This window comes from Schistocerca americana, chromosome 3 (genome assembly GCF_021461395.2).
Source record: "Schistocerca americana isolate TAMUIC-IGC-003095 chromosome 3, iqSchAmer2.1, whole genome shotgun sequence".
NCBI classification, from domain to species: domain Eukaryota; kingdom Metazoa; phylum Arthropoda; class Insecta; order Orthoptera; family Acrididae; genus Schistocerca; species Schistocerca americana.
Window position 1 is genome coordinate 256,606,770 of NC_060121.1, and position 18,205 is coordinate 256,624,974.

The 18,205-nt window shown below is 42.8% G+C and overlaps 1 protein-coding gene across 1 annotated transcript in view; it reads left to right on the plus strand.

Annotated features, from left to right (window-relative positions):
- LOC124607301 (syntaxin-8) overlaps positions 1-18,205 on the plus strand; it is a 66,723-nt gene that overhangs the window by 12,490 nt on the left and 36,028 nt on the right. Inside the window, exon 2 of the mRNA XM_047139595.1 lies at positions 9,995-10,189. Coding sequence (XP_046995551.1) covers positions 9,995-10,189 — 195 coding nt within the window. The remainder of the gene's footprint in view (positions 1-9,994; positions 10,190-18,205) is intronic.

Sequence of the window (18,205 nt, forward strand, 5' to 3'; positions counted from 1 at the left end):
CAACACAATGTGCTGTTTTCAGTGCCAGCACTTTGGGCACACTAATGTTGGATGTAAGGAAGAAGCCACTTGTGGCAAATGTGGTAAGGCTGCCCATGAAGGATTTGATTTGTTGCCCTCCTGTGAAGTGTGTAAACTGCTCTGTGGATCACCATATCTGGAGTAGAGATTACAGGAGATCAAAACTGCTAAGTATGTCTTGCATGATGAGGCCTAAAGCCACGCAATGCCTAATGTTCACTACCTCATTTGCGTCTATTCTTAAACAGTCAGTCTGTGAAACTGATGTTGCTACACAAATGATGTTGCCAGCTTCAGCACTAGTAACTTCTTCTGTCAGTGTACTTGTTCTGCTGCAGTTATTTCGAAGCCTGTACCTCGCCCAGAACGTCAGACAAGGCTGCGGTTGCTGCTGTTGCGTAGCTCCCTGCCTCTCCGTAAATTCAGACTGGTCCACCGACTAGTGCTGCTACCACCATAACCACGGTTGTAGTTCCAAAGCCTACCCAAGCAAAAATCCAAGACAAGGCATCAACAACTGACAGAGCCAGTAAGTCTGCTGTCCAACGATGTTGAACGCATCCTCTCTGACTTATCTCTGGATTCTTCTTCAGACTATTGGACCTTGATGTCCCACTGGGACAGTGATCTCGCCACAAAGCTGAGCCTCCACGAATGGCATGCTCCCAGTTCATGTGGAAAGACAGGTTAAAGTGCAGCCCCCATGATAAATGGCTCCCATCATCCAGTAGGAATGTCCCCTGTGTGTGTGTGTGTGTGTGTGTGTGTGTGTGTGTGTGTGTGTGTGTGTGTGTGTGCAGGAAACACATTTTAAAACATCTGATACCCTGTCCTATGGGGCTACACATTCTATTGCAAGGATGATCTGACTGGGGAAAGGACCAAGGGAGGGGTTGCTGTGTTTGTAAATAGTGCACACCACTCCTCTGCTCTCCACATAATTTCTTGCTCTTCCTGTAACTACTGACCTGCAAGCAGTTGCTGTTGAAATTCATGTGTGTCAGAGAATCACTGTTTGCTCACAGTATTTACCTCCACCAGATGCAACAGACTCTGAGGCTCTCACTTATCGAACAACACCATCAACCATTTCTTCTCCTAGGAGACTTCAGTGCCCATCATGTATTGTGGGACTCAACCTCTACTTGCCCTTGAGGTTGGGTTTTGGGGAGCCTCATGACATCTCACAAGTTGTGCATGCTCCCGTTCATTTCTGTGCTGTTTACTAAGTCATTCTGCCCCCTGCACCGATTTGAGAATTTCTGTGTAAATTCTAGAACCACTCAGCTTTCTACTGTTTCGAACACACGATATTGTAGATATGAGTGTGGGATGGTAAAATCTTACCTACTGCACATCACATGTCTGTGTGTGCAGGTTTAAAATCAGTCGTGGGAAGAAGGTAGACGCGGCGGCCGAACGGCACCGACAAGTACCTGTCAAACAATCCATATATGTGTTAGTGCATGTGTAAGGAAGAACCGCAGAGGCAACTCTGTGCGTATTGTGTCACTGGCTATTGTTACGTGAAACAAGAACAATTTAAGAAAGTACTCTTGAAAACTATTAATCCAGCCTTGTTAGAGGCAAGACCTATTTTATGATTCATGTAAAATAGTCGTGGTTATTAAGCCATCTCTTTTATAAATGTAATTAAATTTGTTTCTGATGTTGAACAGAGCGAGTGACTTACTGGAAGTCATATATGTAAGTGGAAAGTGAGAATTTTAATCTGTATGGAGTTCAAATATACCATTGGTTGATGAAAAGTAAAGTTCGTGTATCTACTTATTTCACAAGTAGAGAGAGAGGCTTAAATATTCCTGTACCTAGCATCATTCCACGGAGACAAAGTCAAGAGAGTTTTCCAGCAACCAGCTAGCCAGCACAGAAGATCGGCTGCGAATCTCAAGTAAGTCACCTCGTATAAAAGAAGCGGGAAGTTTGTGCGTCTACTTCATGCTTTAAATCACCGTCAAAAATGTTAGACCCCCCTCCCCCTCCTAGCCATCACAGTCTCTGTTTAGTGGTAAGTCATTGATAACCTTCAGTCCAGTGACCAATTCCCACTCCGCATTCACCTACTGGGTGGAGGAATGCTCGAACAGAAACCACCACAATGGATGGTCAGCAGGGCTAACTGGTCACTGTTCAGCCAGCTGGCTGTGTTCGAACACCATGGCACCGCCCAGGAATGGGTTGATCAAATCATGCTGGTAGTGATCCATCGTGCTGCTGGCTTGTCCATCCCGAAGCCTTCAGGTAATCTTATGAGACAGCAACTTGGTGGACTGGTGAGTGCCTTTCAGCAATCCAGGACAGATGTGCAGCTATTTGACAATTTAAATGCCAACTGACAGCAGACAACCTCACAGCCTTTCGAGTTGCGAGAGCCAAGGCTTGTTGCATAATTAAGGAGAGCAGGAAACAATCATGGCAAATGTTCCTGGACTCCATCAACCATTTCGTGTGTTCTGCAGAAGTAAGGGGAGCCATCCAGAGGGTTTCCACTAAATAGTCATTTACTGATAGCAGCAGTGCTGAAACAGTGTCTCCAAACAACACCCAGCGCATTTTGCAAAAACTACATTCAGTGCATATAGGATCCGGCATTCTGCTGCTACTGTGTGACAGTAGAGAAGGGCAAGTTGGACTTCAGATCCAACAATTCTGAGTGTTACAATCACCCTTTCTGCATGTGGGAGCTAGAATCAGCACTGTCTGAGGCTCATGATACTGCACCCGATCATAACCGAATCCAGTAATACATGGTTCAACATTTGCCAGCAGTGTCAAAGTAAAATCTCCTTGAATGTTTGAATTTAAAATTGCAGACAGGTCACTTCTGCAATTCATGGAGAGATCCCATTTTGATACCTCTCCTCAAACCAGGAAAGGACGCACATACCCAGTAGGTACCAGAGTATCATCTTAATGAGCTGCATAGGAAAGACCATGGAGCAAATGTTTAGCTGTCATCTGGTCTGGGTATTAGAGACCAGGCAACCCCTTAGCCATGCTGAGTGTGGATTCTGGAGATCACGGTCTACTGTCGACAACCTGACTACTAGAGGTGGCTATTCAGCAGGCTTTCCTACGTAAACATTACTGTATCAGAATATTTTTTGATATCATTAATGTGTATGGTAGTAATTGAAGACAGCATTCTCGCAGAACTGGATCAATGGCCATCTCCCTATGTTCATATGCCACAGAAGTTTTTTAGGTCCCGAGGTGGTGACACACTGTCTGATGGTTTTGAGCAGGAGAATGGTGTGTCTCAGGGCAATATTTTAAGTGTTATATTCTTTACCACAGCCATAAACAGTATCATGTCTACCGTTCAGAGTCGCATACAATGCTCCTTATTATTGGACGATTTTGCTCTTTTCTGTTCCTCCTCCAGTGTGGCAACAGTGTCTCATCAGTTGCAGATATTAGAGGAGTCGACTGCAGTGATGGGTTTTCAGTTTTCTGCAGATACGTGTGTGTGTGTGTGTGTGTGTGTGTGTGTGTGTGTGTGTGTGAGCACGCACATGTGCATGCATTTTAATCATTCTCGTCATATTTTTAATTTACCTGACGTGCATATGAAGATACCAGTCTACATTGTAGACACTCATTGAGATATCTGGACCTCATTTTGAACTCAAAACTGTTGTGGTTAAGACACCTCAGAGACCTGAAAGCGAAAACCAAAGTGCCTTATCCACAAGTATTGGGAAGCAGACAGGGTGCATCTGCTCCAGTTTTATAGAGCTTTTGTGCATTCACTGCTGGACTATGGATGCACAGTGTATGCATCAGCAAGGCCTTCCTACCTGAAGATTATTGACGCTATCCACTTTGAGGGGATTTGGCTGGCCTTGGCTGCCTACAGGACCAGCCCCGTACCTACTCTCTACACTGAAGATGGGGAGCTGCCACTCACAATCTGGCAGTTGTTTCTCACGGTGCATCAGGCATGTAAGTTCCTTGTGGCTCTGACTTCAACTGTGTACCATACTGTTGATCCTACACCTCTGGAATGCGTTTTTGCTAATCGTCTGTGAGCAATAAGGCTTTTTCAGATCTGTGTGCACCATGTGCTGCAGTCACTTGGTATGGGGCAGATGAAACCCCAAATCCAAGGTTTTAGCTGCTTGCCTACATGGTTACTGCAGAGGCCCAGAGTAATTTTAGATTTAGTGCAGTATAGGAGAGGTTGCACTCCTGCACATGTTTTTAACACATTATGTTATGACAGTTTAGCTGTTTTTATGGGTGGGTCAAAATGAGGACTCCATTGGTTGCTCTGTTGCTTTCCCTGATTGTGTTCCACAGATCCAACTGCCTCAAGACTTTATTATCTTAGATGCAGACTTATATGCAAACCTGCGGACACTGGAGCAGATGAGATGTGCATCAGGTGCTAAATTCCTGTCTGTTCTGATTCACTGATTGCCCTTCACTCTCTCCAATGCTTGTACCCAGCAAAGAAAGTAGTACAGAATATTCAGGACACCCTCTTCCAACTACAATGGCAGGGGAAGGCAGTGTCTTTCTGCTGGGTACCATGGCATGAAGGTTTTGCAGGGAATGAAAGGGCAGATGTAGCAGCCAAGGAAGCGCATCATTATCCTTAGTTATTTCAGTTTGCCATCCCTCTGCATGCTATCTCCTCACTGTTGAGGTGCAGAGTCATGCATTGATGGGAAGGTGAGTCTAGAAAATCCCATTGTGTCACCGTGGCGCATCTCTCCCAACCACAAAGACGGGATGAGGTCCTTCTTACTCGTCTTTACATAGGCTGTAGTCCTATTGACACATGGCTTCGTGCTCCAGCGCAACGACTCTTCAATATGTGGTGCTTGTGGCATACAGTTCACTGTGCACTACATTTTACTAGACTGTTTTTTTATTTTCAGACCAGAGGGCAATGGCAGATGTGCACTCTATTTTAAGTGACATTCAAATGAAGGTTTTGTGAGTTGTCTAACCTGTTTCCAAAAATTGTGGAGAGATGATGTTAATGTGTGTACAAGGTGATTGGCTCAGCCATGTTTCTTTGTAAGTGGTCAGTCAGTTGCATTTTCCTTTGCCTTTCTTTTAGTTATTCTGCAGTTTTACTTCTGTTTTAGTCTGATGTCTAGCACCTTTCACCCTTCTCCATTGTTTTAAAGCATGTGAGATAAAGTGATTGTGTTGAGCAATATGAGTGAGATGGGAGTGAGGGTAAGAATGTCATTTTGTAGGTCTTCTCCTCACTTTGGTACAACAATTTTAGGTATTTTATCCACATCTGTTTCATTTAATGTAGGTAAGGTGCTGACAACCTTTGCGTTGAAAACCCGTAAACTCAAAACACACACACACACACACACACACACACACACACACACACTAACAACACTGAAACTCCACATCCACTTACCGCAGTCATTTACACTCAACAAGTGGTCTTACAACACAACATTTCCTCTTACAACACAACATTTGCTCTTTGTGAAGGAAGGGTGACATGTGCACAAAAACACAGAATTTTTGTAAATAACCTACTGAACCTGCCCGTTTTAGTCTGCTAGCCAGCAGTGTCTTCCCAGTAATGCTTTACAACTTTAGTGCTTTACCGTAACCATAATTATACTATCACACTCAAGCCCAACTGTTTAATACACTGCTACTTAATTTGTAGGTAGTTAATATTTGCACACAAATACAATAAAAAATAATAATCATAATCTATGTAATTCTTCATAAGTCTCAAACATATTGTGTAACATATGTGAGACTTGTTTTTTTTATTTTTTATTATTTTCCCCCTCTTCTATATACACTGAAGAGCCAAAGAAACTGGTACACCTGCCTAATATCATGCAGAGCCCCCACGAGCATGCAGAAGTGCCACAGCATGACGTGGCATGTACTCGACTAATGTCCGAAGTAGTGCTGGAGGGAATTGACACCATGAATTCTACAGGGCTGTCCATAAGTCTGTATGCGTACAAGGGGGTGGAGATCTCTTTTGAACTGCATGTTGCGAGGCATCCCAGATATGTTCAATAGTGTTCCTGTCTGGAAGTGTTTAAACTCAGAAGAGTGTTGCTGGAGCCACTCTGTAGGAATTAGAGATGTTTGTGGTGTTGTGTTGTCCTGCTGGTATTGCCCAAGTCCATTGGAATGCATAATGGACATAAATGGATGCAGGTGATCAGACAGGATGCTTTCCTATGTGTCACCTGTCGGAGATGTATCTAGATGTATCAGGGGTCCCACATCACTCCAGCTGCACATGCCCCACACCATTACAGAGCCTTCATTAGTTTGAACAATCCCCTGCTGACATGCAGAGTCCTTGCATTCATCAGGTTGTCTCCATACCGGTAAACGTCCGTCTACTTGATACAATTTGAAACGAGACTTGTCTGACCAGGCAACATGTATCCAGTCATTAACAGTCCAATGTCAGTGTTGACTGGTCCAGGTGTGGTGTAAAGCTTTGTGTTGTGCAGTCATCAAGGTTCACGAGTGTGCCTTTGGCTCCGACAGCCCATATTTATGATGTTTCGTTGAATGGTTTGCAAGCTGACACTTGTTGATGGCCCAGCATTGAAGTCTGCAGCAATTTGTGGAAAGCTTGCACTTCTGTCACATTGAACGATTCTCTTCAGTTTGTGGTCCCGTTCTTGCAGGATCTTTTACCAGTCACAGCAGTGTCGGAGATTTGACGTTTTACTGGATTTCTGATATGGTCGTACAGGAAAATCCCCAGTTCATGGCTATCTCAGAGATGCTGTGTCCCATCGCTTGTGCGCTGACTAGGACACCACGTTTGAACTCACTTAAATCTTGATAACCTACCATTGTAGCGACAGTAACCGATCTAACAACTCCGCGAGACACTTGTCTTATATAGGCAAAGCTGACTGCAGGGCCATATTCTATCTGTTTACATATCTCTGTATTTGAATATGCATGCTTGTACTAGTTACTTTGGCGCTTCAGTGTAGCTTTATCCGAAAGTGATTCGTCTCTGTGGTTCTGACTTCAAGTGAGAATAAAGGTCAGCAGATACCTTTCTCTGTCCCTTCAGGACATTGGAAGACTAAGAGTATATGACATCCAGTAGGGGCTAGATTTTTTGACACATGCAGTGACTGGATGTTTATTTATTTTGAAATAAAACAGGGTGTTCTATCACTGATGCTAGTCTGTATCCCATTGTGTGGGAACCATTACGAGCAAGCTCTTTTTGCTTCGTACACTCTTGCCTGGACTCTACCAGTTACGAGTTGCCTTAGGCAGAAGTCGGAGAAAATCATTGCTGCATGTAGCATTTCTGACTGTTATATTAGTAGCATCTACTCCAAACATTAACAAAGTAATGATAGTGCATCAACTGACCAATTCAGAAACTGTGCTCAATGTCATTACTGCAGTCTGCTATTGCAGTCTATGCATGATGAAGAGACTGATCCTGAAGTGCTCTTTTTCTGATAATGCACGTGTGCATCATATAGTATGTGAATGTTGGAGTACTGAAAATTTTTATCAGTTAAAAAGAATCTCATATGACGATAAACAGGAGTATGGTGTGCAATTAGTGCAACTCAAATTATTGGACTGATCATTTTCCACCAAACCATAATGTCTGATTTGTATGTGTACCATGTATTGCAACCTTTTTTCAGAGAACCAACAAGGTTTAATTATATACTCATAAACATGTTAACACTGTCATATATGCATTGATGCTGTGTATTCTTGCAATGTCTAGCGTAAAATATCCATTGAGCCTTTCTCTCAAAAAAGTACCGGAGTAGGTCAGTCGATGCACTAACATTAGTTAGTAAGGTTTCAGTTCGAGTTCGTGCACACCACTGTGAACAGATGCTAGTTACATACCTGTTTGTAATGTTAACCAGTGGAATGTTTTTCTATGACTTCCTTTATGGCCATTTCTAATTTGTCCACCTCAGCTAAAACAGGTATGCCACCTAGAGCTCTATCAACAAACAGGAGTGTATGTGGCAGTTGAAGCCTGTCTTTCCAGTATTGGACCATGTACAAATTCAGAAAGAGTACACCCTATAATTTGCGTATGCAGACATAAAACTATATTAGATCGTTGCAGCATGATATACAGTGTATTTTAGCATACAATTTTGTATTGATATAAGTATTGGGTTGGTGCATAAGTTCATAACGTTTTTGTATAAGTTTAATATTCGCACCAGATACTCATAACAGAGACTTCAGTTATCAATAATATATTCTTGTTCAGATTTCACGATTTTAGAAATCACGTGGTTTTGAGGTGAATAACTCGTCGAGCCATGTTCGGAGTGCATTTTCATCCAGAAAGGAAGTTTGTTTAAGGTTATTTGATAGAGTGCGGAGAATGTGGAAAATCTGAGGGGGCAAGGTAAGGTGAATAAGGTGGATGTGGAGTGACTTCCCAATCCAACTCCTGTATAGTTTTCTTTTTGCAGAATGCGGGCACTCATTATCAGGGAGTAGATCAGTTCCAGCTGTCTTCCTGGTCTTCTTGTCATCAGTAATGGTATAGGGTAGGAATGGTTGGTGGTGTTCATGAGCCAATTGATGACGAGCAAACAGAGATACACATACGGCCATCTGCTGATTTTTGTGATTTTTGGCTTAGAGCATGTGGTACCCATACACCAGATTTTTTTAACTTTTCCCATTGCGTGCAAATGTTTCACAATGGTAAAATGATCACAGTTCATCACATTTGCCAGTTGTCGAGTACTCTGTTATGACCTTTGTGGATTAATGTGTTTAAATGATCTTCTTCCGTAATATGTAGAGTAAAAAACAAAGAAAGAAAGAAATCACCATCCTGAACAGGCCTTGACGGGCCCGACAGTACCGACAAGCCGCTATGTCATCCTCAGCCCTAAGGTGTCAGCAGATATGGATACAGAGGGGCATATGGTCAGCACACCACTCTCACAGCCACTGTTTTCTTGGCCAGTGCTGCTATTTCTCAATAAAGTAGCTCCTCAGTTGACCTCACAAGGGCAGAGTGCACCCTGTGTGCCAACAGCACTCAGCAGACCTGTACGGTGATCAGTCCAAGTGTAAATGAGAAAAACTTTTTCATGCCATGCTATATCCAATGCCATTATCTCCATTCACAGTGCTGCAAATGTTTCTAGCTACCTCCGCTGCTCTCACCTCTCTATTGAACTCAGACAGAAGAATAAGTCAGAGATGTTCTCATTTCTCCACTTGGCACTCCATTTTTCAGTGTCCATTGCTCCATTCACTATCTCTAAATGACGTAAATGACAATATGTAGCAACTGAGAGAACTACAAATAAAAAGTGATAATCAGTAAATAAACCTATAGTAACTGTAATACCAACGAACACACAGCAACAAACATGCAACATAGAGCAGAATCCTTCTGAGTCTTTGTTTGGTCACTGACATTAATCTCAAGTGGGCTGCTGAAATTTTAAAAGCAAGCAATTGTTGATGTTTTGTTTTTGTGCTGTGTACTATGTGTCATTTAATTAAGAATGATTATTACAAGCTTTTAGGTATCTTATTTATAATATATATTTTCAATTTAAAATCCATTCTAATCTTATTACTTCATAAATTTTTGTATTAATTATGCACCAATGATTATTCATGAAGTTCTTTACCCATTTAAAGGCCACACATGGGATTTAGAAGTTACTGAATTTAAGACCTTTAAAATAAAGAGAAACACATATTTATTGACACAAACTTCTTTAAAAAAAAGTGACAAGGCAGTTGAGGTTTTCTTTTCTTTCCTAAAAATTATATTGTTTTATCAAGTATTAAGTTGAAAGGGAAACTGTGCATGATACTACTTTATTCTTTCTCTTTTTATTGGTTCCTCTCATTTCCATGCCAGCTGTGTCTCCCTTGACTTGTATCCCTGCATGATCACCTTCGTATGTTGAGAATTTCTCTTGAATTTTTCTCTGTGTTGCAGGCTGAAAGAACATGAGGATTGTGAGAAGTTGTATAGGGAGATAATGGAACAGTTGACTGCTCGAAGTCTTGAGCAGAAGACGTCTCACCTTTATGCATCTCTCTCATCAGCAGTCCGTCTCCGAATGAAACAGTATTCTTCAGAAGTTCAGCAATTACAGGAGAAGTTACGTGTTGCATCGTTATCATCAATGATGTATCCTTTGATTAGAACTAATACACTGTTCTTAAATGTTGACAGTCCTAACATAACTGTAAAAATACTGCAGGCATGTAGCTATTTTAATTTGTAACCGTACAGTCTGTCCCACGCCATTATGCCCATGTGTGGCACTCATTAAATAACCAATTACAATGTAATGCAGCAGTTTTCAGCAAACTCAAATATCAGGAAATAAGAAAAATGGAAAATGAAAGTTAATATTACACTAGGTCTGCCAGAAAAATGAGTGTTGTTTGATTGAAAAACATAGTCAGAAATTAATTTAACAACATCTGAGGAAGCAGAATATTATCATTACACCAAATTTTGAAAGATTTAACAATTGGAGCATGCGTAATATATGGAGAAGATAAAAAGAAAACCACAGTTCCCTGTCCATTATTCATTGGTTTCTAAACATTTCTTTCTTAAGGGAAACTAGAAGTAGAAAACAACAAAAATGATTGCAATTTCAAACTACTCATACTCGTGCCAGAAATTTGTCTGCTTGTGTGTGTGTGTGTGTGTGTGTGTGTGTGTGTGTGTGTGTGTGTGTGTGTGTGCGTGCGCGTGTGTGCGCGCACGCGCGCGCGCGCGCGCGAGTGTATACCTATCCTTTTTTCCCCCTAAGGTAGGTCTTTCCGCTCCCGGGATTGGAATGACTCCTTACCCTCTCCCTTAAAACCCATATCCTTTCGTCTTTCTCTCTCCTTCCCTCTTTCCTGATGAAGCAACCGTGGGTTGCAAGAGCTTGAAATTTGTGTGTGTGTGTGTGTGTGTGTGTGTGTGTGTGTGTGTGTGTTTGTTATTGTCTCTATCGACATACCAACGCTTTCATTTGGTAAGTTACAGAAAGAAAGCGCTGGCAGGTCGATAGACACACAAACAAACACTAACCTACACACAGAATTCAAGCTTTCGCAACCAACGGTTGCTTCGTCAGGAAAGAGGGACGGAGAGGGAAAGACGAAAGGATGTGGGTTTTAAGGGAGAGAGTAAGGAGTCATTCCAATCCCGGGAGCGGAAAGACTCACCTTAGGGGGAAAAAAGGATGGGTATACACTCGCACACACACACATATCCATCCACACATATACAGACACAAGCAGACATATTCAAAGGCAAAGAGTTTGGGCAGAGATGTCAGTCGAGGCGGAAGTGCAGAGGCAAAGATGTTGTTGAATGACAGGTGGGGTATGAGTGGCGGCAACTTGAAATTAGCGGAGATTGAGGCCTGGTGGATAACGGGAAGAGAGGATATATTGAAGGGCAAGTTCCCATCTCCGGAGTTCGGATATGTTGGTGTTAGTGGGAAGTATCCAGATAACCCGGACGCTGTAACACTGTGCCAAGATGTGCTGGCCGTGCACCAAGGCATGTTTAGCCACAGGGTGATCCTCATTACCAACAAACACTGTCTGCCTGTGACCATTCATGCAAATGGACAGTTTGTTGCTGGTCATTCCCACATAGAATGCGTCACAGTGTAGGCAGGTCAGTTGGTAAATCACGTGGGTGCTTTCACACGTGGCTCTGCCTTTGATCGTGTTCACCTTCCGGGTTACAGGACTGGAGTAGGTGGTGGTGGGAGGGTGCATGGGACAGGTTTTACACCGGGGGCGGTTACAAGGGTAGGAGCCAGAGAGTAGGGAAGGTGGTTTGGGGATTTCGTAGGGATGAACTAAGAGGTTATGAAGGTTAGGTGGACAGCGGGAAGACACTCTTGGTGGAGTGGGGAGGATTTTATGAAGGATGGATCTCATTTCAGGGCAGGATTTGAGGAAGTCGTATCCCTGCTGGAGAGCCACATTCAGAGTCTGATCCAGTCCCGGAAAGTATCCTGTCTCAAGTGGGGCACTTTTGTGGTTCTTCTGTGGGAGGTTCTGCGTTTGAGGGGATGAGGAAGTGGCTCTGGTTATTTGCTTCTGTACCAGGTCGGGAGGGTAGTTGCGGGATGCGAAAGCTGTTATCAGGTTGTTGGTGTAATGGTTCAGGGATTCCGGACTGGAGCAGATTCATTTGCCACGAAGACCTAAGCTGTAGGGAAGGGACCGTTTGATGTGGAATGGGTGCCAGCTGTCATAATGGAGGTACTGTTGCTTGTTGGTGGGTTTGATGTGGGGGGACGTGTGAAGCTGGCCATTGGACAGATGGAGGTCAACGTCAAGGAAAGTGGCATGGGATTTGGAGTAGGACCAGGTGAATCTGATGGAACCAAAGGAGTTGAGGTTGGAGAGGAAATTCTGGAGTTCTTCTTCACTGTGAGTCCAGATCATGAAGATGTAGTCAATAAATCTGTACCAAACTTTGGGTTGGCAGGCCTGGGTAACCAAGAAGGCTTCCTTTAAGTGACCCATGAATAGGTTGGCGTACGAGGGAGCCATCCTGGTACCCATGGCTGTTCCCTTTAATTGTTGGTATGTCTAGCCTTCAAAAGTGAAGAAGTTGTGGGTCAGGATGAAGCTGGCTAAGGTAATGAGGAAAGAGGTTTTAGGTAGGGTGGCAGGTGATCGGTGCGAAAGGAAGTGCTCCATCCATTATGTGTGTGTGTGTGTGTGTGTGTGTGTGTGTGTGTGTGTAAGTAATAGGCCTGGAGACACTGGAAGGTTTCAGATAGATTATATAATGGTAAGACAGAGATTTAGGAACCAGGTTTTATATTGTAAGACATTTCCAAGGGCAGTGTGTGGACTCTGACCACAATTTATTGGTTATGAACTGTAGACTAAAACTGAAGAAACTGCAAAAAGGTAGAAATGTAAGGAGATGGGACCTGGATAAACTGAAAGAACCAGAGGTTGTAGAGAGTTTCAGAGAGAGCATTAGGGAATGATTGACAAGAACGGAGGAAAGAAATACAATAGAGGAAAAATGGGTAGCTTTGAGAGATGAAATAGTGAAGGCAGCAAGGATCAAGTAGGTAAAAAGACAAGGGCTAATAGAAATACTTGGGTAACAGAAGAGATATTGAATATAATTGATGAAAGGAGGAAATATAAAAATGCACTAAATGAAGCAGGCAAAACGGAATACAAACATTTCAAAAATGAGATCTACAGGAAGTGCAAAAGGGCTAAGGAGTGATGGCTAGAGGACAAATGTAAGGATGTAGAGGCATATATCACTAGGGGTTAGATAGATACTGCCTACAGGAAAATTAGAGAGACCTTTGGAGGAAAGAGAACCACGTGTATGAATACCAAGAGCTCAGGCAGAAAGCCTGTCCTAAGCAAAGAAGGGAAAGCAGAAAGGTGGAGGGAGTATATAGAGAGTCTATACAAGGGCGATGTACTGGAGGGCAATATTATGAAAATGGAAGAGGACGAGATGAAGATGAAATGGGAGATATGATACTGCATGACGAATTTGACAGAGCACTAAAAGATCTGAGTCGAAACAAGTTCCCAGGAGTAGACAACATTCCATTAGAACTACTGATAGCCTTGGGAGAGCCAACCCTGACAAACCTCTACCATGCTGTATGTGACAGGCGCAATACCCTCAGACTTCAAGAAGAATATAATAATTCCAATCCCGGAGAAAGCTGGTGTTGACAGGTGTGAAAATTACCGAACTGTCAGTTTAATAAATCATGGCTGCAAAATACTAACACAAATTCTTTACAAACGAATGGAAAAAAGAAGCCGACCTTAGGGAAAGATCAGTTTGGATTCCGTAGAAATGTTTGAACATGTGAGGCAATTCTGACCCTACTAAGTATGTTAGAAGCTAGATTAGGTAAAGACAAACCTATGTTCCTAGCATTTGTAGACTTAAAGAAAGCTTTTGACAGTGTTTACTGGAATACTCTCTTTCAGATTCTGAAGGTGGCAGGGGTCAAATACATGGAACGAAAGGCTATTTACAATTTGTACAGAAACCAGATGGCAGTTATAAGATTCGAGCAGCATGTGGCATGGAAGGGAAGCAGTGGTTGGGAAGAGAGTGATACAGTGTTGTAGCCTAGCCCCAATGTTATTCAATCTGTATATTGAGCAAGCAGTAAAGGAAACAAAGGAAAATTTCGGAGTAGGAATTAAAATCCAAGGAGAAGAAATAAAAACTTTGAGGTTTGCCAATGACATTGTAATTCTGTCAGAGACAGCAAAGAACCTGGAAGAGCAGCTGAACAGAATGGACAGTATCTTGGAAGGAGGATGTAAGATAAACATCAACAAAAGCAAAATGAGGATAAATTGAATGTAGGTGAATTAAATCAGGTGATACTGAGGGAATTATATTAGGAAATAAGACATTAAAGTAGTATATGAGTTTTGCTATTTGGGGAGCAAAATAACTGATGATGGTCGAGGTAGAGAGGTATAAAATGTTGATTAGCAATGCCAAGGAAAGCGTTTCTGAAAAAGAGAAATTTGTTAACATTGAGTATAGATTTAAGTGTCAGGAAATCTTTTCTGAAAGTATTTGTATGGAGTGTAGCCATGTATGGATGTGAAACATGGACGATAAATAGTTTACACAAGGAGAGAATAGAGGCTTTGGAAATGTGGTGCTACAGAAGAATGCTGAAGATTAAATGTATGGACCACGTAACTAATGAGGAGATGATGATTATGATGATGAGTCCCATACTCCTTTACAGAGTGTAGGGGAGCGACGCGGGAGACCCGTGCAGCCTTACTAGGCAAGGTCCTAGTGGAGGTGGTTTGCCGTTGCCTTCCTCCAACCGTAATGGGGATGAATGATGATGATGAAGACGACACAGCAACACCCAGTCATCTCGAGGCAGGAAAAATCCCTGACCCCACCGGGAATCGAACCCTGGACCCCGTGTTCGTGAAGCGAGAATGCTACCGCAAGACCACGAGCTGCGGACAATGAGGAGATACTGAACAGAATTGGGGAGAAGAGGAATTTGTGGCACAACTTGACTAGTAGAAGGGATCAGTTGGTAGGGCATGTTCTGAGGCATCAAGGGATCACCAATTTAGTATTGGGAGGGCAGCGCGGAGTGTAAAAATCGTAGAGGGAGACCAAGAGGTGAATACACTTAGCAGATTCAGAAGGATGTAGTTTGCAGTAGTTACTTGGAGATTCAAAAGCTTGCACAGGACAGAGTAGCAGGAGAGCTGCTTCAAACCACTCTCTGGACTGAAGACCACAACAACAACAACAATCAATTTACATATCTTTAACATAGTCAAAGCAGGAGACTCATGAGCTCTCTCTCTCTCTCTCCCTCTCTCTCTCTCTCTCTAAAACACACACACACACACACACACACACACACACACACACACACACACAAATACTGTCTCTGGGTACTGAGACCCAATTGTAACTGTGTGTGACATTAGCAGTATTCTAATTGAGGTGGGTAAGGAGCATAAGGAAAGAATGTATGCTTGGTAGGGGATAGCAGGATAGGGGGAGGGAAAGACGCCAGTGCTGCCTTTGGGAATGTGCAGGACTTTGGGGCGGGGACACAGTAGGGTTGCTAAGTACAACGTCATGTGGCTGTGCCTTGGGAAGAAGGAGGGAGAGGGGGAGGGGAGGGAGAGGGGGAGGGGAGGGAGAGGGGGAGGGGAGGGAGAGAGGTAAGGTCTTTGTAGGTTCATTGATGTGGTAGAAGGCATTTGTAGTACTGGAATGGGAGCAGGGAAGGAAATAGGCAGGTGGATGACAGGCAGAAGCAATTGTTGAGGCCAGGGGGATTAGAGGAACAGATGTAGTGTTGTGTGGAGGATTCACACCTGCGCAATTCAGAAAAGATGGTGTTGGTGGGAAGAATGTAAATGGCACAGGTTCTGGAGCACATAGTTTTGGATGGCATGTTCAACAACTGGGTTGTCCAGCTGCCTCTTGGCCACGGTTTTCCATTGGGCATGCATGCGAACAGATGGCTTGTTAGTTGTCATGCCAATGTAGAATGCAGCACAGTGGTTGCAGCACTGCAGAGATGCCAGTGACAGCTAGGTGGTAGTGCATCTGGGCCTATTGCAGGCATATGACCTATGAGGCAAGGGGTTGGGAGCAGGGATGGACAAGGATACATTTATGTGAGGCTGGTACATGACTGGTGAGACAAGGCAAGGGAGGTCTGTTTCTGGACAAGATTGAGTATTTTCAGTCTTTGGATGCCTCAGTGAGATCTGTGGCATATTTGGAGAGAGACTGCTCACCACTAAAAGTGTGGCATTCATGGGCAGCTAGACTGCGTGGAAGGGACTGCTTGGTGCACAGTGATTGGTAGCTGTCAAAGTGGAAGTATTGTTGTTGGTGGTCAATAGGTTTGATGTGAGTGAAGGTATTGGTGTAGCCATCCTTGAGGCAGAGGTCCTAGGATGACCAGGTGAAGCGAATGGGGGGTGTTGAACTTCCTCCACTTTCTATTACAATCATATGAAAACAGAGCTAAAATCATTCTTGTTCTTGGCTTTTTGTGTGTTATGTGTACATTGCACATCTTCATAATTTTCCTAGAAATGTTAATTTATAGTAAAGTTTATTAACTAAGCTCATGGCTGTCTTTGTAAACATACCAATGCAACTATTATTTAATACATACTAAACACTACATGTACAGGTGTTGGATCAATCTTTTTTTAGTGGTTCTATTTCCTGAAGAAGTGATAGTATAATATATAATATTAGTAAAAGATATTAGAATAGTCAAAGAAGATAGAAATTGCCCCTAGGAAAGTGAGATAGGAAGACGGAAACAATTTAATTTGTATGTCTGGTGGTTGTTAATCCAGTGATTTTGCAAAGGGCACAAACTCTCCTGGGACCTTAAATCTTTTAATCATATCTATATTGTCTAATCATTTACCTTGCCCTGTTCAGTGTTAAGGTATACTGCTTTTGGATGTGATATATTCTGAACCTTAAAAGAACTGGTGTAAAGCTGAAAAAATTTGCCTGTTTCCTTCTATAAATTCGAGCTATGATGAAAATCATGTACTGATACCAAATCATTTATTTGTAAGTTTGGCCTAATAGCCTTATCATTAAAAGCTCTGATTCTTTTTTGGGCCTGTGTAATCAGATTCTCGTGTACTTCTGTTGCAGCTTTTTGACATCAATTACCGGTGAATTCCGCCACGTAAACAATTTTAACAAGGCCTATCCTATAAAGGTTTTATTTATAATCTCTACAGGAGCTAATCCTCTTGGCAAATCCAGTAATTTATTAAGAACTGCTGGAAATTCCAGTACTAGTTGTGCCCAGGTGATGTGCCTTATAGAACAGTATGTTTTAAACAGTCGTCCTAATTCCTTCATAACATGTTCCCAAGGATTATTTTGTGGACTGTACTTGGATATAGTTATGTGTCCTACCACTTCCCAAGCAAAGAATTCTTTAAAATTATGGCTAATAAATTGTGGGCCCTTTTCAGTTAATACACACATCAAAAAAAGTTTTGCATCACCCCGATTCCCAGAATTCGTGAAGATATACATTGACTGTTGATATTGTATCGCAGACACAGTCCCTTTGACTGTTCAGAGATGCCACTAAACCCACCCAAAGATGTAAACAACCATACAATGAGCAGCTCCTCTTAGATTGAGGGGTCCGACAGCCAATCAGTTCCAGTTATTCCACCAGGAAGGAGCAACATGGCTCATATTGTCTGTAGTTCAACCATACCTGGACGGTCAATACTGCGGTTCGATCTCGTCCACATTATTACTTTGTGCCAGGAAGGGCTCTCAACAAGGGAAGTGTTCAGGCATCTTGCAATGAACCAAAGCCATGTTGTTCGAATATGGAGGAGATACAGAGGGACATGAACTATCAATGACATGCCTCGCTCAGGCCGCCCAAGGGCTACTACTGCAGTGGATGACTGCTCTATGGATTATGGCTCGGAGGAACCATGACAGCAGTGCCACCACATTGAACAAGGCTTTTCGTGCAGCCACATGACGTCGTGTTATGACTCAAACTGTGCGCAATAGGCCGCATGATGTGCAACTTCACTCCCGATGTCCATGGTGAGGTCCATCTTTGCAACCACGACACCATGCAGTGTGGTACAAATG